General features: G+C 47.9%; 1 protein-coding gene across 1 annotated transcript in view; it reads left to right on the top strand.

Annotated features, from left to right (window-relative positions):
- The first annotated feature begins 20,258 nt into the window (after nt 1–20,258).
- LOC119453374 (fatty acid synthase-like) overlaps nt 20,259–25,976 on the top strand; it is a 112,142-nt gene continuing 106,424 nt past the window's right edge. Inside the window, 2 exon segments of the mRNA XM_049667927.1 lie at nt 20,259–20,399; nt 24,117–24,443. Coding sequence (XP_049523884.1) covers nt 20,267–20,399; nt 24,117–24,443 — 460 coding nt within the window. The 5' untranslated portion in view covers nt 20,259–20,266.

A 25,976-nucleotide genomic window follows, 5' to 3' on the forward strand; every position in this document is an offset into this window, starting at 1 on the left:
CTATCTATCTATCTATCTATCTATCTATCTATCTATCTATCTATCTATCTATCTATCTATCTATCTATCTATCTTCTTAACTGGCACATTTGCTAGATTTAGATTTTTTTCAACGTCAGTATGACGTGACATTAAGTCACGTCATACTGACGACATACTAGTGACATTAAGAGAAATTTTATCACGCTCCATTTCACGCGCGCCTCACGACACCAATCACATGATTGCCACAAGCTGCAGGTGCTTCCTGAGCGCATGTGTTTTATGGACGAGGCCGAAATGTACTGTACAATATCGCACTGAACTGAAATGCCATTTTGTTAGATCACAATGTTTGTGTGACCGCTCGCTCTTACGACACGTCAAATGGACGGCATTGCTTTTTGACAACATAATAAGCGCCAAACATCGCACATGTGCCGCTCAGCTATCAAAGCCCTGTCAGGTACAGCTTCGAGGCAAATCAGGAAGAGCCAGCGAGCTATCAGCGGCGGTCACGCTGCCGGCGACGCCATGTCGCACGCGATGTCGTACGAGCATGATAACATGCATGATTAAAGACAAGCATTTCATATGCCTAAAGATCCGGCTTGTGTTACTCGATAGTAAGCTGGTCTGCTGCGTATACGCTACAATGACTCTTTCATTAGTGGTACGAGCATCGAGTGACACTCGTGTTTCTTGCGCAGCACTTCTGGTTCTCCTCCTGAGACGACGGGGGACGAAATTCAGAAATAACTATAAACAAATAGTAGAGTACAAAGTTCATGGGTTTCATTATAGATAGGATATGAGAGCATAAGTATAGTTACAAGTTGAATTACTGAAGTGTCTGGAATTATTAGAATTAATTAGAGATCACTGATTACCGCGCACCAATGCACAGAACACCAACGCCGAAGTGCCAGTGCCACTAAGAGACACCTAAGTCAAATTTTATGGTAGCCTAGTGTTTTTTCTTGTTTTTTTTTGTTATGCGAAGGGTTTTAAAGCTAAGCTTTCCCTGTGGGCTTTACCGGCTTTCGCGTGCACTTGGCTGCATGGCTGCTCGGTCCTATTGGGGCGGTCACTAACTCGGCTGGTGTAGTTGTGAATCTACATACAAAGGTTATACGAAGCTACCAGCCAAATTACTTATTCAACCCTTGCATGCGACCAAGTATACAGGTAACAATTGTATTATTCAATATACTAAGCGCTACAAAACACCTGATCATATAACGTAGGCACACGGGCATCTGTAAAGCACACCGATCTGTTAATGGAATGACGATTTAAATTTCCCCAGATTCTTACAAATACTTTACTACTTATTTTTATGAATAACTATCTCAAAGGCTTCAAGGGGTGGACATTACATGCGATGTTTTTTGTCAGTCGTTGATGTAGCATCTAAGTATGTGCCGCTGGGTGAACACCCGTTCTTGTCCGATCCTCCAGAATGTGTATGTCCAACTACGATTCCTACATAAAACCTGCAAATTAAAGTCGGCTCACGGATATCTCAAAATAACACTGATTTTATAATAAAATGGTGACATATTGGCACAGATTCCAACACGATGAGTGCATGGCGATGACTGTATGACTACGATATCGTGACAGTGTCGTCACAATCGCGAGTGAATGACGACAGCACGATTATGATAGACTGATGATGAAGGAATGATTTCAATGTAACGGCTAGATGGTATAATGCCGAGACTGGCATCACGGCCATGTGATCAAGATGAGCGGTTATGGTGACGACGGATTAACGACGACTGTATGACGTGGATGGCACATATCCAGTGACATGATGACGTACCTATGGTGGCACGTTCCCAGAGGCACATATCCAATGGAGCACGAGTAGGTTGCCGTGGCTCTGCGCATACCATTATACAGGCAAATTTATTCCGAACCGTTGATAGGCAGGGCGACGTTGGAGACAGTCCAATTGTAGGTTCCCAGTGGTCACGTGTTTGGGCGAGTTTCGGCATGGAGAAAAAAAAAATATGGCACGCATTTTATATTAGTGTCGTGCAGTGGACCAATGTTATGGCACTGCTACATTTTGCGTGGGTTACTCCACCGACCCTTATCTGTACAATTCGAGTAGAGTCGCGTTATGATCTTTGATTTCCTGTTGCCCAAACCACACTTGTTTTGCATCTATAGCAATGTATAGGCGTGTTCACGCCTTCTGCTGTGAACATAGGAAGGGGGGGGGGAGCTTCAAGCAGGATGCTGTCTTGTTATCATACCAACTTGGCACTGCGACGTCGTTTCAGCTTTGGTGTAGCTTCTGCATTACTTACACACTTTAAAATCAGCTTAGAAGTAATTTTAAGCTATGAATTTGCAGACTACTTGATAACAAAAACATTATAGGTGCACAAACCATATTGATAAACTGGACAACCATATTTTACGAAAATCTAGGGAAATCTAGAAAGCTTGTTTAACCGAGTTAGGATCAAGCTGACGTGGGAGGTTGGCAGCACTGTATGGGAATATTGGGGTTATGGGGGCATATCGGTCATTTTGATGCGGCAGCGGCCACCCAACAACGGTGATTTGCTAAACCCCGCGGACATTCCACGCACCTGCTATCAGGCAGTTTTCATTAGTTTTAACAAACGAATATAAAAACGCTTGTCTACAATTAGGACCTTTGTATGAATAAACCTCTACGTAAAAAAGACTAATATAAAGTGATAAGAAAGGACTTGTGTAATATTAAGTGGCAATCTATGTACGCTGTTAAAAGCGATTGCTACACTGTATTGTCTTTTTAACAACCGTATGTTGCCGTCGAACGGCGTTTCCGGCTGAGAACACTGAAAAAAAAAGCCAATTATAAAATGATATGTCATAGAATGCCATGTCAAAGAATCCACGCTGTATGCAGGACATCCGTTCACAATTGACAGGGCTGTAATGTAACCAGGGCTCCAATGCTAAGGCTCGGTCAGGCAACGTCTGTCGCGCTGCAAATTGTTACATCCGCTTCCAGGGTAATAAACATAGGGGTCGATGCGGGCGGCCCATATGGATTTACGATAAACAAGTGTGTTTCGTTGTTTTTATAGTTAAACGTTTATAACTCCTTTCAATCGTTTTGCGGCGATAGAAGTAGAGCAAACCTAGCCACACTCAGGAGTTCGTCTACGTAAGCACACGGCTTTATTGTCTGCAGTGCGTGCGGTGGAGCGTATTGAAGGTGAGTGAGCCTCCATGTAGAAAAAAAAAATCTATATTTTTTGTGAAAGTGTGGTGTTTGCGTTGGATTGAACCGCCAAGCGGGGGAAGTTCTAAAAAAAGGCCCATCGCTTTAAAACAAATTGGGCAGAACCAATGGGAGGATGATGGCTAAATCCACGTGACAGCTGCCCGGAAGAGCTGATGGCATAGTGCTGGGCACACCTAATGGTTAGCTGCGTGTGGCTGCTGTGGCTTTGAATTGCCTCGACGATTGGCCCGCGTACTCTTGCAAAGACAGGTATGGTGAGCTCATCAATTTAATCAAAACTCTTGCAAAGACAGGTATGGTTACCTGGTAACTACATCGGGCCACGAAGTAACCACTTTTGATTAAATTGTCGCTGGGATCGGCCACGTCGTGCAGATAGCCGTCCGCGCACAGTGAAAGAAAAATCGCCAGAACCCATCTCACGATAACTGGTGACGGCATTGCATTCAGCATTGAACCAATAGAGCGACACAATCTATTGCCCCCATCGAAAAGTGTGATGTATGAGGCATGTACTGCAGCGGGACTTCTCTTTCGTGCTTCCCTAAGAACACGTGGCGTAATCTAGTGGAGCCGCCACGACTCTTGAGCGTGGCCTCCGAAATGCATGGCGCGCCACTGTGCGCGAACGCTGAGAAACGCGTGACGCGGCAACCGGGCTAATCTCTCGCGCTTCTTTATGGGCATGCGGCGATATCTGGTGGCACTCCCTAGAAGACTGCGCGTGCCCTCCGAGACAAGAAACGTGGCGGTTCCGGGGCCTGAGAACGCTGAGAATTGTTCCCTCGCTTGTTGCACACCCACTAGCACACTGGGTATGTGCACACCCAATGGAACATACTCATGAACCTTTCTTTACATTGCCAAGACTGCCAAGATTGTAACTGCACACCAGAGTTAGATGAACACGCGATATTGTACAGGCATAGGAACGAAGATACGCGTCTAATGGTCGAGGCTTGGCATATCAATAATAGTCGAAGTGCGTCCGGGAGTCAGTCTTCGATTACCTCAAATAAAGAAAAGATCAATTGCTTCAACAGTTATCTCTCACGCAGACCATTACCAACTGGCTCAGCTTTCTGTCATTCTAAAAAAAACGGTTAGACAGATTGAAAAAAAAAACTTAGATGATTGTTCAAAAGTGTGAGAAGTACACTAAGAATGGTACCGCATTAAAAGCGAAGTAAATGTTGATTTTCAGAAAAATTGCGTCCGACGAATACGATACTCCCTAACGCGATATCAGAGCGCAGCGGAACGGTTGTCCACCTGCACTGTTTAGAAAGCCGCAAGCCACCGTGTCACTTAACCATACTAGTCGTGAATGTGCCGCGAAAAACAGATATATGCGACTGTATCTGAGTGCTAAACAGGGACCCATTTCGATGTAGGAACAGCGGAGCTGTTTAAGCTTGTGGTTAGGGCGCGTAGTGCGAAGAAAAAACTGCGCCTGGCGATGACGTCACCGCACGTTGCCTAGCAACCACCTCGCGGAGCGGCGTGTGCTTCGCCTCCTCTCCGTGCCATGCACATGTTGCCTTGACATCGGACGTTAAGGAGAGGGAAGCAGAGCATGCGCGAGGCGCGCGCGCTATGCTCGGGAGAGAGAAAGAGAAAATCAGAGCGAGGGAGAGGGAGAGATAGAGATAGAGAGAAAGAAATTGTGGCAGCACCACGAGGCAACGCGCAGAGCTTCTGCCGACGCCGTCCGCGTTTCCCCGCGTTCGCGCCGAACGCGCGCGGTGTCCGTGATAGGGAGCCTACATGCAAGCGCTGTTTGTAGGCTCCCTAGTCCGTGACTGCAGCCGGCGCCTCTGGCGGCGGCTCGGCAGGTTTCGACAAAAGTCCCTAGATATTTTTTTGCTTTCTTTAAGTAGCGACAAGCTTTGAAGCACCGCCGACGAATCTCATTGGTCGGCGCTCATTTCGGCCGCCATGTTCTCCCTAACGCTGTTCCCCCGCAGTCACTTGCGATATTTTTTTAAACCTCCTTGGGTCGGCGCGACCGCAGCTAGAAACGCGACAGGCGTCGTATTGCGCGACCGCAATACAACGCGGCAGGCATCGCCGTAAAGACACATTTCGCGTTCGGCCTCAACAGCGCAGTACTAAGCGCTTTTGGGTTCGTATTTGGTAGTCTGGCCCCATGCCGGAAGCGTATATTTCACTTGTGTGGCGCAGTAGCGGCCGTTGACGGTCGAATGCTATCTACGCAGATACGCCGCTTCAGGAGGTTAGGAAGAACATCGCGGCCGTACGGAGGTAGATGTCGCTACTTAAAAAGAGCATGAAATCTAGGGATTTTAGTTTCGACCAGCCACGCCCCGGCAAGTGTGGAGGCGCAGCTTGGCCGTCACATCACCGGGGAGATAAAGCTCGGAGCCGCCGCGACGGCGGCAGAACTCTCGTTGACTCTGTGGCGAGTACATGTAGCCTTGACTTGGGACCACCAAAGAAGATCCATACACCCGAAGAAGAAGCCGCTCATCTTGAAGCGCGTCGCGCGGCCAAGCTAGAATCTGCGCGTCGACGGTGAGCCGATTCGGAATACCGTGCCTAGCAGCACTTAGCATTTCCTAGCAAAACTTAGCCAAGCCTAGTAAAACCTGGAAGAAGCTTGGTCGATCACCAGCTCCGCTGTTTACTCCAGCCTTGCTCCACTAGTGCAAGCTGCCTACACTTTTTTATCGTATTTTAACCAGCAAGATTTGTTTCTTGAAACAATATAACAGGCGCATAAGCGCTTTATGCGTATATTAAGAGTGTATTAAGTGCTCAATCGCTTAAAGGTCTTGTTCTGGAAAAAAATCATTAAATGAAATAGTTTTTTTGGTAGTATTACAAATAGATACTTTCTTTTTACAGCAGCAACTCTCGTGTGCTCACTCCCCCAATTGTTTTGATGTCCGCCGGTAACAGTCATTGTAATCCCGAAATGCTTCATTCTGCATCCATCCTTTAGAAATGAGTGTCGACTTGAATGCTATTAGCAATCTATCCTATGCTTCGTAGGTCATTACCCGCCGTGGTTGCTTAGTGACTATGGTGTTGGGCTGCTAAGCACGAGGTCGCGGGATCGAATCCCGGCCACGGCGGCCGCATTTCGATGGGGGCGAAATGCGAAAACACTCGTGTACTTGCATTTAGGTGCACGTTAAAGAACCCAGGTGGTCCAAATTTCCGCAGTCCCCCACTACGGCGTGCCTCATAATCGTGGTTCGGCACGTAAGATCGGCAAGATCGTGGCAAGATCGTGGTTCTGGCACGTAAAACTCCATAATTTTTTTTTCGTAGGTCCTTGTGAGTAATATATTTCCTATAACGATTATTATGAAAGGATACAGATACCCAGTGACGCATACCGAGTGAAGCCATGTTGGCATCTTTGATGCCAACTTGGTCTTCACTTCCACTTTCGCGAACAGGCGCTACTGCTGTCCCGTGAGTGTGCTTTGTCCCTGTGGGACTCGAACACTTTCACGATCTGTCATTTGCGTTCGTTGTCTCCGGATATACGGATGCATCGACCGCCTGGATTACCACGACGTGAAGAGACTATGCTGTACCGTCTGTTGCTAGGCGTTGCATTTACAAACTCACATGCCTTCCTTATTGTAATGGCCAACAGCCCCACGTGTGACATGTGCAACAGTGATGAGACGCTCGCACACATTATCTGTGTCTGCCCGAGCTATAATACGGAAAGACAAGCTGTTGCGCAGAGTGTTGGACCAATTGGACAATCGTCCAGTAACGAAACTAAAAGCTTTAGGGTTAGTGCTCCGACAGAACATCCGCGCTGAAGGCCTTACTCGCGTTACTAGGGTTCCTGCGGTCTACGGGCCTTCACGATAGACTTTAAGAACGCCGCACCCTACCGCTCTATAGTGTACGCTGTTTGTGCTCGTCTCTCTTTGTCCCCTTTCCACTCTCTTTCTCTTTTATCCCCTACCCATTCCCCCCGTGCAGGGTAGCCAACCGGAACTACATCTGGTTAACTTCCCTGTCTTTCTATGCATCCTTTCTCTCTCTCTCTCTCTGAAGAGCGGCGCAGGCCCAGTACCAATACATTGTTGCCCAAATTGGAGTCAAAGCCTGGTTCATAGAAGAGTTGCACATACACAGCGCAACTGTGGCCTCAAGTCGCATGAAAGAGGGTCATTGATGATCAACAATACCTAGTGGCTCGTACCCAGTGACCCAAGTTGACGTCAGAGGGACTAATTGAAAAAGACCACATACCCAAAATTACGTACCCAGTTAGTGAAGTTGGTCGGATGGGTAATTTGAACCGGGTTCCCCCAGAACAGAATTCATTTTTTTCTTGCCCTAAGTACATTAGGACGCAGCAGGGACGAACACCTACTATCCCAATTCATAGCTCTTCCAGAACAGCATCCTGATGCTTCACCCATTTGACCATCGACTACCTGGTGACCCAAGAAGAGACATACAGCAAACATGGGTAACTTCCGAAAGACTGCGAATCTCATTACAACTCGCATTGCCCCCAGATAATTTAGACTTCGCACACTGAGATTGCAAAATCGAAATCGTTACCTATCACCCACGGCTTTTTCTATTGCAGGGACGCAAATCGAAGCACTTACACTGACCCAAAACTCTGCAAACACTAGGCCTATTGGTCAGGCAAATTTTGACATATATCAAGGAGCCAACTACCAAAGATCATCCCTAGAATGCTTGTATGTAACTCGTGATTGAAGTATGTTTTTCCTGAAAGATACTTCGCGTTTTCGCAGTGGTTTCACATTCCGGTCAATCATTATTGCCCTCCAGAGGCTACGTGAAGTAACAAGAAAGACGAGGCCATCCGGCGACGTTTTCTTTTGTTACATCGAACTATCCAATACTGAATGGATTCATTTCGAATACTTTTTTTAAATGTTCGGCTGCAAAACATCCGGTCGTATTACTGCATCCGTTTGACGCAGCTGCTGTGAGCGTTGCACATGTGTCTATTAGGTCATTGTTCTCGCGTCTCCTTTGTTATTCTCCTCATTTCTGATTACCCGAACATCTATAAGCCGAATGTTTGAGTGCCGTATCATTTATTTCAACTTTGTCTTGTTGTATCCAGTTCTGCTGACGAGCGTACTTTCGATGGCTTATAAAAGAAAATAGTCGGTATTCTCTTGTTCCGTTCCGGCATGTTTTAGATTTATTGGTATGCTTAGATTTATTGGTATTGGTAGGCCGTCCTGAAGATCAACCCTTGGGTTGACGCAGGTGGCTCCCACGTCGGGACAATAAGGTTTAACCTTACCGCCGTGTCGTGGTCCTTCTGGACGGCCTGTACTTGATCTAAAAGAACTCCACTGTGAAGGACTCGCCGCCACCAGTCTCTTACCTTGTCGCAGTCTGTGAATGCCAAAGGACATTGCCAAAGCATATGATCCAGAATAATGATGCCATTACACTTCTCGCAATTGATTGGTACCTCTCTTTCTGGATACAGCTTGCTAATAAAGTTTGGACTCGGATAAGTTCTTGTCTGTAACAATCTCAGAGCTGTTGAGCATAGCGTGTGGCACTGGGAATTCCCTTCTGTTCAGGTAGCAATGCTTCGTGACTTCATTATATGTAAGTAATCGGTCCCTGTTCTATTTATGCATATTATTGTGGTCCTGGTCGCGTAGTGCACGGATAGTAAGTCTACGTGGAGCTGCGTTAGCCATTTCGTTTAATTTTCTCCGAGATGGATCGACAGACCCTATGTGTGCAGGAAACCAGCGGGTTTCGATCCCTTGGCTGTCCATCTGACCGATCAGCTGGGCAGCCCTTTTGGTTACAAAGCCTTTGGTTAAGTGTCTAATAGCCATCTTAGAGTCACTGTAAATTCGCGTCCCCTTATTATTCCTTAAACCAATGCTATCGCTACTTGTTCTGCGACGGTCGCTTCTTTAGTCATGATTGTAATAGCATCCCGAGTGAGTCCATCTGCATCTACTACTACTGCCGTAAAGGCTTTCTTTCCTCTGACCCATGCAGCATCTACAAAAGCCGCATGTTCTCTGTCCTGTTCTATCTCCTGCAGGAGAGCTTTGGCCCTTGCCTTTCTTCTTTCGAGTTTGTGCACCGGGTGCACATTTCTGGGGAAAGGAGTCGTCTTGATTATCTCTCTTATGCTATCTTTTAGTTATACTGTGTCTTCCGAATTGTTGGATTCGCTTGGGTACCACCTTACCTCTTCGAGTATTGCTCTACCTGACCTTGTTTCGGAAAGCCTCGCTCTGTGGGCAATTTGCTGAGCTTCAATTATCTCGGCTATTGTGTTGTGGAGCCCTAGTTTCATTAATTTATCATCCGGTGTGTTAACCGGCAATACCACTGTTGTTTTGACAAGCCCTTTAATTAATCTGTTCAACTTGTATAGCTCTGTCTGTGTCCATCTAAGCATCCCTGCTACATATGAGAAGTGACACAAGGCGAAAGCGTGGACCAGTCTCATGGCGCTCTCCTCTCCCAACCCTCTGTGTCTGTTAGTGATTCTCCTTAGCAGTCTTATTACCTCCTCAGTCTTGCTTTTGATGTGTTGTATTGTTCTTCCCATTGCCTCGTTTGCCTCCAGGAATAACCCTAAGACTCTAATGGGTTCGACTTGCTTAATAGTTTTGCCTGCCTTCGTGGTTAGTAACTAACCTGGGTTCTTCCTCGGGAACATATTCCCCTCGGTTTTCTACCCCTTTTCCCGTTACTGAGTACTAGGAGTTCAGACTTCCCAGCAGAGCATTTGAGTCCCATCTCTTCTAAAATGGATTCTACCTCATGAGCGCTCTCCTGAAGTCTGCTTTCCGCCTGTCCCATACTTCCTTCAGTGTTCCATATAGTCACATCGTCTGCATAAATGGTAAAATAAATGCCCTTTATCACTTTTAATCCCTTTGCCATTTACTTAAATATTTAGAAAACACTGAGGTCAAGTTGACCAAGCAGGTGGGGTTTAGATGAAAAATACATTGCAACATCGTTCATGCGACGTATGGTAACACAGGGGTACTACGAATCTAAACATAAGTAATCGAATACCAACAGGGTCGATCCCGGTATCATACATAAAGAAACAAATCTAACAGCGAGAACAAGTTATAGAAAGACAAATGGTTGGTTATAAATTTCTTGTTTCTGCTGAAAAAAAAAAACGTTGCTGAAAAAAAAATACGAAAAAGAGGGGGAAATATTTTCGTGTGCACTAGGCAAGGCACACAGAATTAATCGTCAAAGAGAGACCGCCTGGACGCTGAAAGACACTCACACAGTCAGATATGAAGACATGCGCGGGTAACGTTTTCACCGTTCGTGAAAAAAAATAATTCATGAATTTTTCGTGCCTGAGAAATTGTTTATTTAGCTCAAGTCACGAGGCGTTCACGACGGATGCTATCGAGGTATGTTTTCCCCATGCCACGGATTACACCGTGATAAATTGGGGAATCTGCATCTGTCTGATGCTTCGAATCACCTTAAGAAAATGTGTCTACGAGAGCAAAGTCATTGTTCGTTAAACTTCATACTTTTACGGTTCCCGCGAAGACACGGAAACAGAACAAGGGATTCCTGATTTTCTGGGGACAAGTTGCCAGATTATGTAAAACGCCATAGGATACCATGAAATATAGCGTTTTTTTTCTCTCTCAGCCATGTCTTTTTATTCAAATCTATGAGTGCACGTGGCACGTTCGCGCCGTCTGCGTCGGCCGTTCCGTGCAGGCGTGGTTCGCTCGTGGAGAGGCCCGTAGGGCGTTGGCTTGCACAAAAGACAAAGCCAAGTGGTCACTCCCTCGCGGTCCGCCCAGTCGGCTCCGCACTTGAGACGGGGGGCGGCTTAGTTCCTTCCCCTGCTGGCACGAGATTTGTGCGCAGAAGCACTATAGTCGACTACAACCTAAGAATTACAAGCAAGCTCCACCCACAAGAACGCAGTGCACCTGCCCGTCATCTCAGGGAGAGAGCCAAGCCCGTTTCATTCAGGTCACAGCTTAACGACTTTGCTCTGCTAATGCAAATGCTGGGCTAATTGCAAAATAAAAAAGCTAGTTGCTTCAGGCTAAAACGTTAGCTGTGGCTGCGAAGTGTTATCAGGATCACCCTTAAAATTTGCCCTAGGTGTTCATGTTTCATCCTGAAACCAGTGTCACAAAGTCTGATCTGTATGGTAAAAAAACTTGCTTTAAAGATGCTAAAACGCTTGGCGTCCGGTAAGTAAGCGAAGCTAATTGGCTGGCGTAATTGTGTTCGCGTTGGATAGCTTGCATATAGCCTTTTAATTCTTATACTGTCAGCGACAATTGGGCCGGTATAACGTAAGACTATTCCAAGCTGTTTCCATTCCAAATTGTCCATTAGCCGTCCGTTATAGGTCAACTCGGCTCCAGCTCTGCTCATATGGGCGGCCGCCCTGTTACGGCGGAGAGCTACTGGCTGATTTGGAATCAAAATCTTGGAGGACGCTTAAGCTTCGCCTTTAAGAGTAGAGCACGGTAGCATTATCGGGACCCGTTCGCATCAGCATCGTTCGCATACGGCAAGTAGACTTCATTCACTGCAACACGTGGGAAAGCCAGCTTACAAAGACCAAGCTTACACCGATCCTCTTAAAGTCGGCTTGACTTTTAAACTGAAATGCATTGCTGGAAAGACGTTTTTCCAGGGGCAGTATAAGTGGTGTTATATTAAAATGTGATGGCCCTAACACCTTTTTTATTATTTTATTAATTATTTGCGATAGCCCCGACGTGCGCAGGTCTGGTAGAAATGTCTGAGTTTCCTCGTAGCAGAATTAGGTTTTCTCGTACATTTAAATTACAATCCACGCTGATTGGTAAACAATCCGACCACGAATCCGACGCCGAAAGGTAAAGTCGTACTTTACCGTTTTTCTGACGGATTTCACTGTGAGAAATTAATTTTTGTTCACCAAAACCTTGCACCACGTGGAGGGCCTGTGCGGTCGATGTGGTTGGATGATTTTCTCCGCCACCCGCGATCACACGCTGGTTGCTGACGCCGGATTTTCTGTGGTTGGGGTCCTATACGCTATCGCGTTGAAACAGATTGAAATAGTTTTAAGTTATACCTGCCTAGAGAGAGAGAATAAACTTTTATTCACAAAGGCAAGGAAATACTTCCTCGTTGGGTGGGGCCCTCAGTCCAGGGCTCCATTGCCTTGCACGACCCTGCGAGCCCGCTGGACCAGCTGTTGCTGCTGCTGCCGGCTTAAGCTGAGCAGTGCAGACTCCCAAGAGGAAGGGGTGGGGTTGGGGGTAGGAGGAACGCCCCGTCGACTAGAGCATTCCCACGTGGAATGATAGACTGCTGGTTTAGATCCACAGTAGGGGCAGTAGGAAGGGTATAGAGTGGGATGAAAGAGATGAAGCATATAGAGGCAAGGGAATGAATTAGTCTGCAATTGCCGCCAAGCGACGGCATCTGCTCTGTTAAGTGCAGGATGAGGAGGAGGATACGTATAACGGCTCTGTCGGTAGTACTCCAGCATTGCGTTGTAGTTTAGTGGTTCTGTCGGTGCGTCGTCTGGATTGGACAGCTCTTCCGATGGAGCCCGGCCGGTCAGACCTCGGGCAACCGCATGAACGCGTTCATTTCCATGGAGAGAGGCGTGTCCAGGAGTCCAGACGATGCGCACCGTACGTAAAGTGGACGGTGAGACAGAAGACAGGATATTGTGAGTATGCTCAGCCACAAGCCCCTGCGCGAAGGCACGGCAAGCAGCCTGTGAGTCTGTCACTATGGTGGCAGGGGCATCCTGTGACGGTAATGTCGAGGCGTGGACAATGGCCAGAGCAATAGCTCCCTCCTTTGCCGAACCACTGTCCGTAATGCGAAGTGTGGCAGACGTCACGAGCGCGTCTGCGTTGTCGATCACCGCTAGACACATGGCGGGCTTCTCTGGGTAGCGTGTCGTGTCACTGTAAAGAACTTGTAAGTCTGTAGTGCCATTGCCAAAGACGCGTGTCATGGCCTGAACTCAGGCACGTCGACGGCCGGCATGGCGGTGGGAATTCATGTTGCGTGGAATCGGAGCCACATTAATGAGAGCGCGAATATTAGGAGCGAGTTTATGTTGTGGTACCTGTGTGGGTTTTTCAGGAATGGGGTAGCCAAGGCGAGAGAGGATGGCGCAACCCCAGTTTAGCCATAACCACATTAAACAGGGTGGGAGAGAGGACCGAGCCCTGTGGCGTTCCTCTGCCTGCGAGACTTGTAACGTCCGACCGGAGGTCTCCAATCCCAATAGTGGCCGTGCGGTCAGAAAAAAAGGCCCTGACGTAATTGTAGATACGTGCGCCGCACTGGGAGGAAGCGAGATTGTCAAGAATTAAGTCGCGGGAGACGTTGTCAAAAGCCCCCTTGAGATCGAAGGCCAGGATTGCCCTTACCTGACTTGAAGTGGGGCTATTCAACACGTCCTCCTTAAGTTGTATCAGAACGTCTTGTGTAGAAATACTGTGACGGTAGCCCAAGAGTGTATCTGGGAAAAAGCGAGTGTCTTCGAGAAATGGCTGGAGTCAGGAGAGCACGTGTTCGAAGAGTTTACCTACACATGAATTCAAAGATATAGGTCGGAGATTCTGGAGGGATTGCGGCTTGCCAGGCTTAGGAATAAGTATGATCTCCGCGTGTCGCCAGTCCTGTGGTAGCGTGCCTTTATTCCAGTGTTCCTTGCAAAAAGCAGGTAAATGCTGGATGGTCTGGTAATCTAAATTACGTAGAAGTGTGTATGTAATCCCATCAGCCCCAGGTGCTGTGTTACGCTTAATGTTCTGCAAGGCCACCCTAATCTCTGCTTCTGTAATGTTGACATCTAGGGGTGTATTGTGTACTTGTGGGTAATCGCGGTAGGCGGGACAGGCGCCCGTGGTTATGTAGCGTTACTGTAAGGTGTCCAGTAGGGTGGTATCGTCGAGTCCTGATTTGTGGAGGATGGTGCGGATTGGGTTAGCAGTGTGTGTTTTTGTTTGCGTGGGATTTAAGAATGCGCGGCGTATACACCACGTTCGAGGTGTGCTTAGTGTGCCGTTGAGGCAATCGCAGAAGTTATGCCAATTGTTACTAGTGAGGGTGTTCGCGCAGTCATTTGCCTCAGCGGATAGGTTGGCGATGCGGAGACGAAGTTTTCGGTTATGCTTCTGCCGCCGCCACCGCCGTGTCAAACCCTGTGGGCCTCCCAGAGGTGGAGCAGATGCCGATCCACATCCGGCGTCTCTGTCGTCGCATTTATGTATTTCGTTGATGTTTTCAAATCGGACTGGAGCTGCTTCATCCAAGCCTCAAGGGAGGGAGAGTCCTGAGGGGTAGCGGATGTTCGGTTACGCCTGTTATCCTTATGATACGTTCTGGGGCGCGCGTGGCTGCTACCTGGAGCTCGGTAGCTAGTATATGATGTGTTTGTTGTGTTTCGCGTGTGGGAGACAACGCACGCTTGGGTGCCGGTTGAGCAATAGGGAATTGGCCAAGGGCAGCCGCTATCTGTTGTTTAACGTCTGTTACTATCTGTTGCACGGCAGGTTGGAGGGCCTGTTGGATTAGCTGTTGGAGCGGAGCTGTTATTAAGGCCATAATGCCATGCTTCATTTGCTGCATTTCTACCTGCATCACAGCCGCGAATTATTTCCTTAGTGAAATTGCCATTTCGTTTAACGCCTCTCGTGTGCAGTAGTCTGTGCGGACCGTAGGTGGAGGGTTGTGAAGGCGATGCTGTGTGTCGACTGACATGGGTTGCGGAGTGGGTTGTCGCGTTGATATTTGCGTGAGAGTGTGGGAAAGGAGTGGAGAGGGGGTAGAGGGGGTAACTGCTCCGCCCAGCTTACCGTTTGTTCTTTCTTGTGGGCACCTTTTTGCTAGCCATGATCCTTCGGATGGCCACTGCCAGCAGCGCGCTCCTTGGAGGGGTTGTCTGGGCGGCCCCGGTCTAACTGTCGATCATGTACAGGTGGGCCATGAGTGCTGCTGCATCCACTAGTTGGGGGTTGCTCAGCGGAGTTCTCTGGTGTCTTTGAGGGTTGGTGCTGATTCCACAGAGAGCCCGCAGTCGTCCTAGGCTGACTATGTGCTGATCCAGGTGGGGGACACAGCTTTTCGCTTTTGAGACGTTCCCGGAGCACATACGACTTTTTGAATGGCCGTTGTTGACTCGATGGACAGCGAGGGTCCGTGGCGGGATGATCGCCACCAGAGTGTATGCATTTAGGTGTGCACTCATGTTCTGGTAGTAGGTTGGAGGTACCGCAGGCTACACAGCGGGGTTTGTCGGGCGTGGGGCTGACGTCCGCTCGATGACCTATGGACAGGCACACACTGCATATCTGTTGGCGGGGTCGGTATATGTAACAGCGGAGCTCTGCTCCGTACAAGCGAACGTGACTGGGGTACCTGGTTGCCGGAGAAAGTGACGAGGGCATGATTTGTAGATCCCATCATGCGGGCGTGAAGGATGGGAGCCTCTGGGCAGCGCAAGTTTTCTAGTAGCATCTTCACAGTGGTGTTCGGTTCAATGCCTGGCACTACCCCTTTGCAAGAGTTATCAGGTGCAGCTACGTAGCCTTGGACGGCGTGTTGGTTGAGGCCCAAACTTATAGATTGGACTTTCTGAATTTCGGCCGCGAGGTTCTCATCCGGTGTGCTAATCACCGCAAGGTTTTGGTCAGTGCGGATTCGGATAATGAGCTCATTTAGTACAGCAGCATCAAGCCCAGCTGCTACACCGATGGCTTAGGCAACAGAAGGTTGAGGCCACGCACCGAGGTTCAGACCATCTTTCGGACGGAACACTACCTTGTAGTGGTCAAATGGCAGTGGAGGGAGATGCGCATTCGTCTTGCGGGGTACCGGGGCAGGTGATGGGATCGTAGCAGTTTGAGTTGAGCGTTTTAGATGCGAAGCATCTTATGCTCGGGGCTATGTCACTCCCTCCCTTCCTACCTCCGCCGTGCGGCGTCCACACCCCTTGTCTCATCTCCTCTCCTCCCTCCTCGCCCTCCTCTCCTCGTCTCATCTCCTCTCCGACGCTCCTCTCCTCTCCGGATTGCGCAACGAATGGCAACACCTGCGGCTCCGCGCGTGATAATGCGAAGCAGCTTAGGTTAAAGACGCGATGGTAGGCGCCCCAGATGCACCGGCAACAGTCACCAACGCCGCGCGCGTTCGGTGCGAACGCGCGCAAAACGCCGACGGCGTCGACAACAGTTCTGCGCGTTGCTGGTGCTGCTGCATGTCCAAGTTTATACAGCTGATAAAACTACCTTGAGTCGACCCGACCCCATGGCTGCTTCGCATACTACTCAGGGTGTTCCCCTACGGGAAGATGGTGTAATTTTTTTCTTGCAAGACACAAGATACCAGTTACCGTCATCATCCGGACCCGAGGCAACATCGGCTTCCATGGTGTTAGAGGAATGAGCGTCGCTGTCCCCCATCTTCAGGGTGTAAGCGTCGGCGGACGCAAGGCCGCGTTCTGCCCAGCCGGCTGGCCAGGTGATGCGCAGGTGAGGCTTAGCGCGGCGGACGCAGCGTTGCAACACTTCGAGAGTCAAAACGATCTAAAAATCTCACCCGATCTGGGAAAGATTCTTGTCGACCGTTGACGAACGCAGAGTCGCGTTGATCGATGTCACTTTCGGTGATGAGATCGCAGGGGAACCGCTGGTCTAAGGTCCGAGACCCGGAGCCCATGCGGTGTGCGGTCGATCACTTAGGCAGCAGGTAGCATCTCCCCCATCCCCCCAAGGCCTTTCGTGCGACGGAACTATACCTGCCTAGGGTTCCTTTTTAAAGCGAAAGTCTTCTTTGCCGGGCTCGAACGAAAATCTCTCCCTTGTACCTACGTCGCGCGCTCATCATCACGCAATTTCCTGACATGCCTGCGAAATAATGATACTTTGTTGTTTTGTGCCTGCCTCATGCTTAGGAAAGTAGGTAGAGATAGGTTTGTAGGTTGCCTTTATTAAAGGAATTGGGCCCTTGATGACGTTTGTTTGTTGCAATGGAGACATTTAGTTGTCATTTATTTTATAACTAACTATTACCGCAGAAAGCAAGGTTGGCAGCCTGAGTACCTATCGCGGTAGTAGAGATAGTAGTGCTTGGAAGTGTCTCGTGCAGTTTAGTTCAGTCGGTCACACGGTACAGTCCTTTGTCGCATCAAGCGGGTTAGAATGTACGCCAGACAAATCTTCGGCGCAGGTGCAAGCGTTCCCGATACTCTCAGTTACAAGTGAACTTCATTCCCACGCATTTTCGGAAAGAAATCCGTATTCTCGGGGTTGATTTCTCCATTACCCCACACAACAAAACAACCCTAAACAGGGGACTAATAGTTGTCACCCTTTGACCCGCATGAGCAAGCGCGTCTTTTCAAGTAATCATGGGCTGAGAGAACTCGAAACCTTACGACTTGTACAAGCCTTTATATGCTACAGATGTGCATACGCCATCCCGTTCATCGCGTTCAAACACACTGAAGGAGATCGTCTGGACCGGACACTCCCACATCGTAGTCAGCTCTCTCCCAAGACACGTGCACCCGACTCACGATCAAGACCGGGCGAGCTCTGCGAGAGTATTCGAGCTATGCGAGCTTAATACTCATAAAGTATTATGTGCTCGTCCGGGACAGTGGTCTTGGTAAAGTCGGAAGTAATGCAATTCCACTCAACGTGAAAGCTGGGGAAGTGCGAAGCAGTGATTCGCCGGTGTTTCCTTTGTGTTTATCTTGTTTTATGCTGTGTTTATCTTGTGTTTAGCAATCCATCATCGGTTTTGACACCTATGCTAAGGCACAACTGGCGGGAAACCAACACGCACCTGGAGCTAAGTCTTTGCTGTGCGTGACCACGATTACATGAGAGCCCATTACAATATTTTTCATGAGTTTCTGTTCATTAATGGGCTTAATGCTTGATTATGCCTGTCTTTTGCATTCTTCTGAATTATGTTAGTTTATTTTGAACTAGTTTTGATCAATTCTGCACTTGTTTTGACCCTGTTTTTGCGCGTGACTACGACGACATGAGATCACATTACGCGCCGACAGCCCGGGCCCCTAAAGTGCTTCGCACTTAATACATGGCATTACCAGCCAGACAATCTCTATGTTGATGTAGCAGGAACTTATCAGGACGTCTTCACAGCTGCAGTTTGTATTCCTAATGGCCCGGAAATAGTAACAGCTTCAATCAAAGTAGCAGAAGTCACCATAGCAGGAGAGGTCGCCATCACCATTTGCGATCTACAACTCCCAAGCCCACATCCTCACGGACTCGCAGCAGGCCTGTCGTAACTACATGCGTGGTCAAATATGCAAATAGGCCCTTCATATCACGAATAACGTTTTTATGCTTCAACTGCTTGACGAACTCGAATGAATTGCATTTGAGTGAGAAAGTTGATTTATATTTACCCGTGGATTTGAATTTCGATAAACGGCCACGAAGTTTTACAAAATTAGCCGAAAATTGGCAAGGTTGCAAAAGCAAAACAAAAACAAATGGAGGACGAAGTTTACTCATCCGTAACTCTGATAGGGGAAGGTGTAATCTGAAGGAGACATCACAGTTTTGTGATCTGCTTTTGTTGGGCGTCTTTAGCGGAGAAATGAGAACTATGGAGTTGCGTCTAAAAAGTTAAGTGCCGCGCAAGACGGGCTCTACAGCGACGATGGCAACGAGGTGGCGCCAGAGTGGCGCGCGTCGTCTGTTCACCGATGACATCAACGATAAGGGATGCGGCGAACGCTTCCACCGATACCATATATGGAAACAAAGCACTGCATGAGTGGAGGTCTGTCTGCGGTGGATGCGGTGAATCTCGCACACGCATCCCTCATGCGCTGCCTCTCGCGATCTCCTGATTAGCGAGACAATCACGCAACGCATCGCTCCGTTTGCAACGTTTTGCACGAGACAGAGTGTCTGGTCCCGGCAATCTCGCGAAGTAAAAACATGCATAGAGCTGAGCTCAAATTTCGCATTAGGAAGTATCGTAATGATCGGTGAATGATTTAATGCTTAGATACACAGCTGTAAGCTTGATACTTGAGCATTCTGAAATATGGCAATATTCAATAATCCTTCTCAAAGCAATGGCGACAAAAATTCGATATGAACTTTCTTCTTTTACAAGATTTTCAGCTGTCCTTTTCAGTTCAACAAGGCGCATCAAAATCGATGCTGTCACTGCTGAGGAAAACGATATCTTAATTTTCATGAATATAGCGATGAGCTCCCGATATCTGGGAAGTGGTTTTAGTCTTACAATGCTAAGCAAACATGACTTCACAACATCTGGACTTCCATTTTACTTAAACGTGTGCCCTAAAGCTAATAATTAAAAATTTGTCAAAGAAATATGTTATTTAGCTTATTGGAGATCGTGCTGCGTCACGCAAGTGACATGCGCCTCTTCTATACAGGAAAAGGCGGGACAGCATTATCAGACACGGGCGATTAAAAAAAAAATTCAGGACTTTGATACTGCCGAATCGGAAACTTGAGCGCAGCTCTCTAGATGTTTGAATTCCACCGATTACGTCGCTCATTGTTCAGAAAGAGAGCGTGACCACGGGAAGGCGTGGCTCGCGCGGAGCGCATTCCGTAGCGGCGGCGGCGCAGGGGAAGTAGCGCGTGCGCAGTGGGTCCGTAGTCCACGTCAGCACTTTGTTTCCATATATGGTATCGGTTGACGCGCTTGCCGCGTGCCTTAGTAATGACGTCATCGGCGACCGGGTGATGGTGCACGATAATATGACGCCATTTCGTGGGGGTCGCTACAGTGGAGCAGGTTTATGGCGGCACTCCGCTCACCCCCTCACCTTTTCGCCATACTCTCCTCCTCCGGGTACTTCCTCGTGCTCCCCTCGTTCGTTCGGCCGGTTACGTTAAATCCGAGGCCAACGCTCAAAGCAAGAACGGGTGCTTAAGAGCGGCACTCTCAAATGTGTTTGACATAAAAAGTGAAATCTGGTTAACGGCTCACTCTCTACTGCAGGTAACCATGGAGAACGAAGACCTGGTAATCACTGGTTTCTCTGCCCGCTTCCCGCAAGCCGACAGCTTGGCTGAGTTTAAGGAGAAGCTGTACGCGGGCGTGGACTTTGTCACCGACGATGAGACGCGCTGGCCTAGAGGTACGCCTACTGACAGCAGACAATCGCCGCTCTCTGCCGATATGCGCTTCATTGAAGCAGATGCTGTTTTATCATGTGCAGCCTTATATACGTGTACAAGGGTTACAAGTAAAACGCAGCACGAGTGCTTACACTCAACCGGAACTAATATTCGAAAGCAATTCATCAGTGGAAAATTCCACACTTCGAAAAGAGTTTCCCCGAGCTTCAAATTATGTCCTCATTTTTATCTGCAGGCGCTGTCATCAGTAGAGAAGATAGCGTTTAGTGAACTGAGAAAATGGTTGTAGACAGGATGACGCGAAGTGGTTGTAGACAGGATGACGCGAACTCAGAGAGAGAGAAAGAGAGGAAATTTAACGGCAGAAAGGAACAGAGTTGTGAGGGAAGCCCGGTACTCTGCGTTGGGGAAGTGGTCTGGGAGAGCAACATCGATACGATTTCAGGGTACGTGAACGAAGGGCGAGGTGAGAGACCCTCTGACAATCTTCTTCCTCTTCTCATCCGACTTTGCCGAAAGTTCTGGGCACACGGCGGAGTATAATTTCCCAAGCAATCCCCTGCCTATCAACATATTCCTCTTCTTTCCCTGTCACGTTTTCCTCTTACCAATGTGTGCAGTAACAGGCCAGAAGCATCTCCCTAAGACTGCCATTTCCACCTGTCCAAAATTAAACGCCTCTTCGTCTCTGTCGCATCAGCAATTGCGGCCATTGGTTTCTTCATGCGAACAACGAGAACGTCGCTCCGGTTTAAGTGAGCACATGCGAGAGAAAAGAATGTTCGTGCAACGCCCAATCAATGACGGCAAATTTCCTTAGCGCTTTACGTGTGGAATGATGGGGGTACTAGTGGTTACGTTGCTGCTGCAGGTGGCTGTCAGGGCTGGCCTGAGAGCTAGTGTCCAGCGCCTCTCTGGTACATTCGTAATCAAAAGTATGCGGGTCGAGTGTTCTACCCATGTGGCAAGTAAACTTGACTCTGTGGCCAAGTAAGCATGACTACACGAAAACGAACAAAAGGTATATTGTATGAAACACAAAAAGCATGAAATAGATTTTTTTAACTGTCGCTATCGCACCCTCGTGTCAGATATTTCAGTGCGCAATAGGTGGCCAGAATTATTAGTCTTCGTGTACGGCTTCTCTCATCGCAGCTGTAGTTTGGGCTCACTGTCGTGTGCAGCAATCTCTTTTTTTTTTTTACAGCCGTGAGGGTAAAGGTGCTATCCACGGTAAAAGCCATCACCATTTTTTTTTTGGAGCCAACATTTATACTGTGTAACGTTTAGCAGATTTCAGGGCATTGTGTATTGAGAAGGGGGCGGGGGGGGGGGCGGTAATGGATGATTCAAAAGCTGGATGATTCACAAGCTACGCTCTTGCGACCTGTTGCGAGTCGCTTGGCGCGTCGCCTTGCTCGCGCAGCTCGCGATGCGCTTTGAATGATGACGCATGCACTGAACAACGTACGTACACGTTTTAAGCTTCTTCAAAAAATGCGGAAGGGAGGCGCTTTGGCGGAGCAATCCCCGCTAATGCACGGAAGGCTGGATACACCTGGCGCTAGCAACATCCTCCTCAAGGAAACACTTTCTCCGAGGTATATTCGAATGGGAAAACTAAAGCTTGCCTTTAACTTCCTGACATATATACGCTAATTGAACAATAATACCAAAATTTACGCTACTCAACAAACATGAAGACTAAATAGACCAGAATGTTGCAGTAGTATTGAAAGTTGGGCTATTTGGTGTCGCTTCATTCTTTGGCAAATTATTTCAGCAGAATCCCGCAAGGTGGAAGAAATATCGTGCAAGATAAAAATTGTCATCCGCCTGAATGTAGCACAGAACTATATAGAAAGGAAACCCGTACGGGTTGTATACAGCGAAGCCATTTATGGCTAGGGTTTGTTGTAACTAGGATTTATTGTTTTGTTCGGCGTGTGCGAAAACTCAGGTCGCGAATTTGATAGAAAATCGTTTGATTCTAAGCAAAAGCTTACACGTCTCATCACATGGATATTCATTTTGAGTTTACTAGTTGTCAATAGGAATCATTTTAAAGATCAGTAGACTCTCCGGTAGATAAAAAAACGCCAACAGATCCCATGCCCTGTGGGAATCGATGTTACGCGAAGCAGTGTGCGGGGAGCCTACGAAGTTAACGAAACGACCGTGAGAGCACCAAGACGTAGGCGGCTGTTTCGTGACCTACGTGACACGAATGTCATGATATTCATCTCATGAGTCCTAAAGAGTCCCTTTAGCTACGCCTAAGAGACCCAAAGGCGAAAGCCTTTGCCATGCTCATGGCTATGACTTAGATCATCAACCTTTAGCCTTTTCCTTCACTTAGGACCGCACCCGAACCCATTCCATAGGTTTTTGAGTGTTAATCCTCTTCGCTGAGTCATTGTCATTTTTGCTGAGTCATTCTCATAAGTATGACTTCTACCATCATCCTTTAGTGTTTCCTTCACACAGCACCCACGTCCGAACCAATGTCAAGAGTTTTTGAGTATTAATCTTTTTTTCATGGGTGATTGTCATTTTAGGCGGCTGTTTCATAACCTACATGACACGCACTTCATAACACTCACGTCATGACGCATCATTTATGTTCCTCATACACACTTGTCCTACTATGCCAATTTTGGTACATACCAAGTTAACGAAACGACCATGAGAGTACCAAGACGTAGGTGGCTAGATAGATAGATAGATAGATAGTAGATGATACTGCCAAAGTGGCAAATGTTGGCCAAGAAATGCTTCGCATTTAATAGAGGTTTGACAAAGATTTGTTGCTCTGTGACCCGCGTCGGCCATGTCTACGTTCGCAGCGCCCTTTCTTTGTCGGCGTTCCAAGCGCTTGCGTATCTAGTTTCCTATCCTTGCGCTCTCCCGTCATGCTGGTCCCGTGGTTAACGTCACGCGTGTCGAGTTTCCCCCCGGCTCCTCGGGGCGGCGGTCCCGTCATGAGCCATTCCACTCTGTGAAGACCGTAAATCCTGCCCACCTCGCCAGATGAAAGTGTTACCTATTGCGCCGATGTGTGCGCCGCTCGAACTACCTGACGGAATTGCGGTATACACTGTCTACAATTCTGTGTCACCTCTGTGTCGTGTGCTAAACAGCTTCGCCGGTCATCCACCTTCACAGAGTGGAATGGCTCATGCTTTTTTTTTTCAGAAAGAAAGCTGCGCAGTTGAGGAAAAATTACTGGATCAAGACAAATTTTCCTTCTAGCTTGAATGGATTTTTCAGATAAATCCGCATGAGTTGCTTTCGTAGCTTCGTGCTGGATTCAGGTGGGTGACAAGTTTCTGTTTCACTCTTTCAACCAGGCAAAAAAGATGGGAGGTGATGAAGGAAATGACGAAGGCAGTGCTGATGTGAAATGAATTTTATTCAGTGAAACTTTCCTTGATGTCCTGAACATTTCGTTCAAAACCTCGGGTGCTCTTTAAATAGCCCCAGACACAATGGGCCTCCCTCGTAGGCCCAGTACTGTTTTGGAGCGTATACTCCATGAGCCAATTAATCAACGGAAAAGTATTCAGTTGAACCAGTTGGCTCATGGCTAAGGCAAGTTCGAAGAGCTGTACTGAAACACCTATGAGCGAGGTCCTTGTCTATCTTCTTTTGTACCGCGTTTCAGTTCAGCAGTTCAAACTTGCCTTAGCAATCCACCATCGCTTCGTCCTCACCAGGTCATCTGGGCCTGCCCGAGAGACTGGGCAAGATCCGCGACCTGTCACAGTTCGACGCTCAATTCTTCGGCGTTCACCCGAAGCAGGCGCACCTGATGGATCCCCAAATGCGCCTCCTGCTGGAGACCGCGTACGAGGCCATCGTGGACGCCGGATACGACCCCGCGACCTTGCGAGGCCGCAAGATCGGGGTCTTCATCGGCTGCTCCGACGCCGAGTCGGAATCGGCGTTCGACGTGGACACGGACAAGATCGACGGCTACAGCTTGCTCGGCAGCGCGCGGGGAATGTTCGCCAACAGAATCTCCTACTCGTTCGACTTCAAAGGTAGCCTTACACGTATATACTTCAAATGAATGAATAAAGCCTTTATTTTAAGGAAAGGGACGGCTCTAGGCCGCTGTTGGTGATTAGGTGGGAAAGGAATGTGGGTTCCCGGATTGTTGGCTGAGGCACATCGTCATTTCAGTCTTCCGCTTTATGCAGACTCGGGTGCATGTTCAGTTCCGTCGCTCTCGCAAGGGCTGGTCGACCCCTTCTACACTACTCGAAACAAGCCACTTTGTCCGCCATAAGTCGCAATGGCTTTCTTTGTTTCAGGGTTAGTTTGTATTCAATTTCCCAGGGTTCTAATGTCTCCGTGCAGTAAATGTTGAATGTTGGATCTCCCTTGTGAAAAAGCTGCACAGCTCCAAATGAGGTGATGCAAGTCTGCTCTGCATGACTCCTGACAATGTGTGCATCGGGTATAAGTGTTCGCAGTCGTAGCTTGTCCGGTTTGGTGCCATTTGTGCAGTATGTGTGGTGCGTATGCAGTGTTGGCCATAACCGTGTTCAAAAAAAAAAAAAAAAAGAAAAACCCTCTTCAGTGCGAGTAAGCCCGCCCTTGTCTTCAAACACATGTACTGGTGTAGCTTGTAATAGTCTCCGTTTACTGTCTACTTTTATTTTAGTGCGAATATAATGCACCAGTGCTCTACTGGGAAAGCCTTCGGCCAATATCTTTACGTATGGATTTTGTTCCGCGTGGTTTTGGTCCGTGGATTTTGGTCCGCGTGGAAACAAAAGAAAGGATACTACAGTCATCACATATCTGTAGCGTTTAATAGACTGGAATCAGATTATCTTATGAAGACTTGTTTATTGCATTTCACGGACACCAAGCTCATATTAGTGGGTAAGGGTGACAATACCGTCAATCTATAGTACAGTCGGCCCCAGAAGTTTGTGAAACGCGGAATCTGCGAAAAAAAAAAAAAGCTGCATTACCTTAGTTACCGCGATTTCGGGGTGAATTAAAAGCTCCAAATTGTAGTAGTTCTCGCGGAACATACTCAACGATGGGTTAAATTATAAGCGTCACCTCTTACCTACAGCAGAAATCTCTATGTGTCATTGAATCCATGTCCCGTTCACTTTTGTGACCGACTGTAAATATTTTCGTACTATCTGCGCTAGAAGTTGAACATTAAATTGTATCACTTGCCCCACCTGTGCAAAAGAGTCATTCTGTGCTTGTATTTAAAGTACACGGCACTTGCAGCTACTAAGTGGTGCGCAGTCACGTGGTGGCGCATTTTTTTGCCACTGGGGAGGATGATTGGGGGTCCAGGCTGAAGCCTCTACCCCGTCATTTATTTGACGGGTGCAAATAAAGTCACTTCTCTCTGCCACTGCATTATAGAGTCCTGAAAGGGACACTAAAGAGAGTGAAAAAAAAAACGATTTTAGCTGTCTTAGTACAGTATCTTTCTACTATTCTAAAAAAAGCGCTCTTACCGGGAGAGACACTTGGTACGCCAGGAAAAAAAAAAAGCTAGAACGAAAGCCGCGTGCCCTTGCTGCCATGAAATGCCCTTA

Source organism: Dermacentor silvarum, chromosome 5, assembly GCF_013339745.2.
Source record: "Dermacentor silvarum isolate Dsil-2018 chromosome 5, BIME_Dsil_1.4, whole genome shotgun sequence".
Lineage (NCBI taxonomy): Eukaryota > Metazoa > Arthropoda > Arachnida > Ixodida > Ixodidae > Dermacentor > Dermacentor silvarum.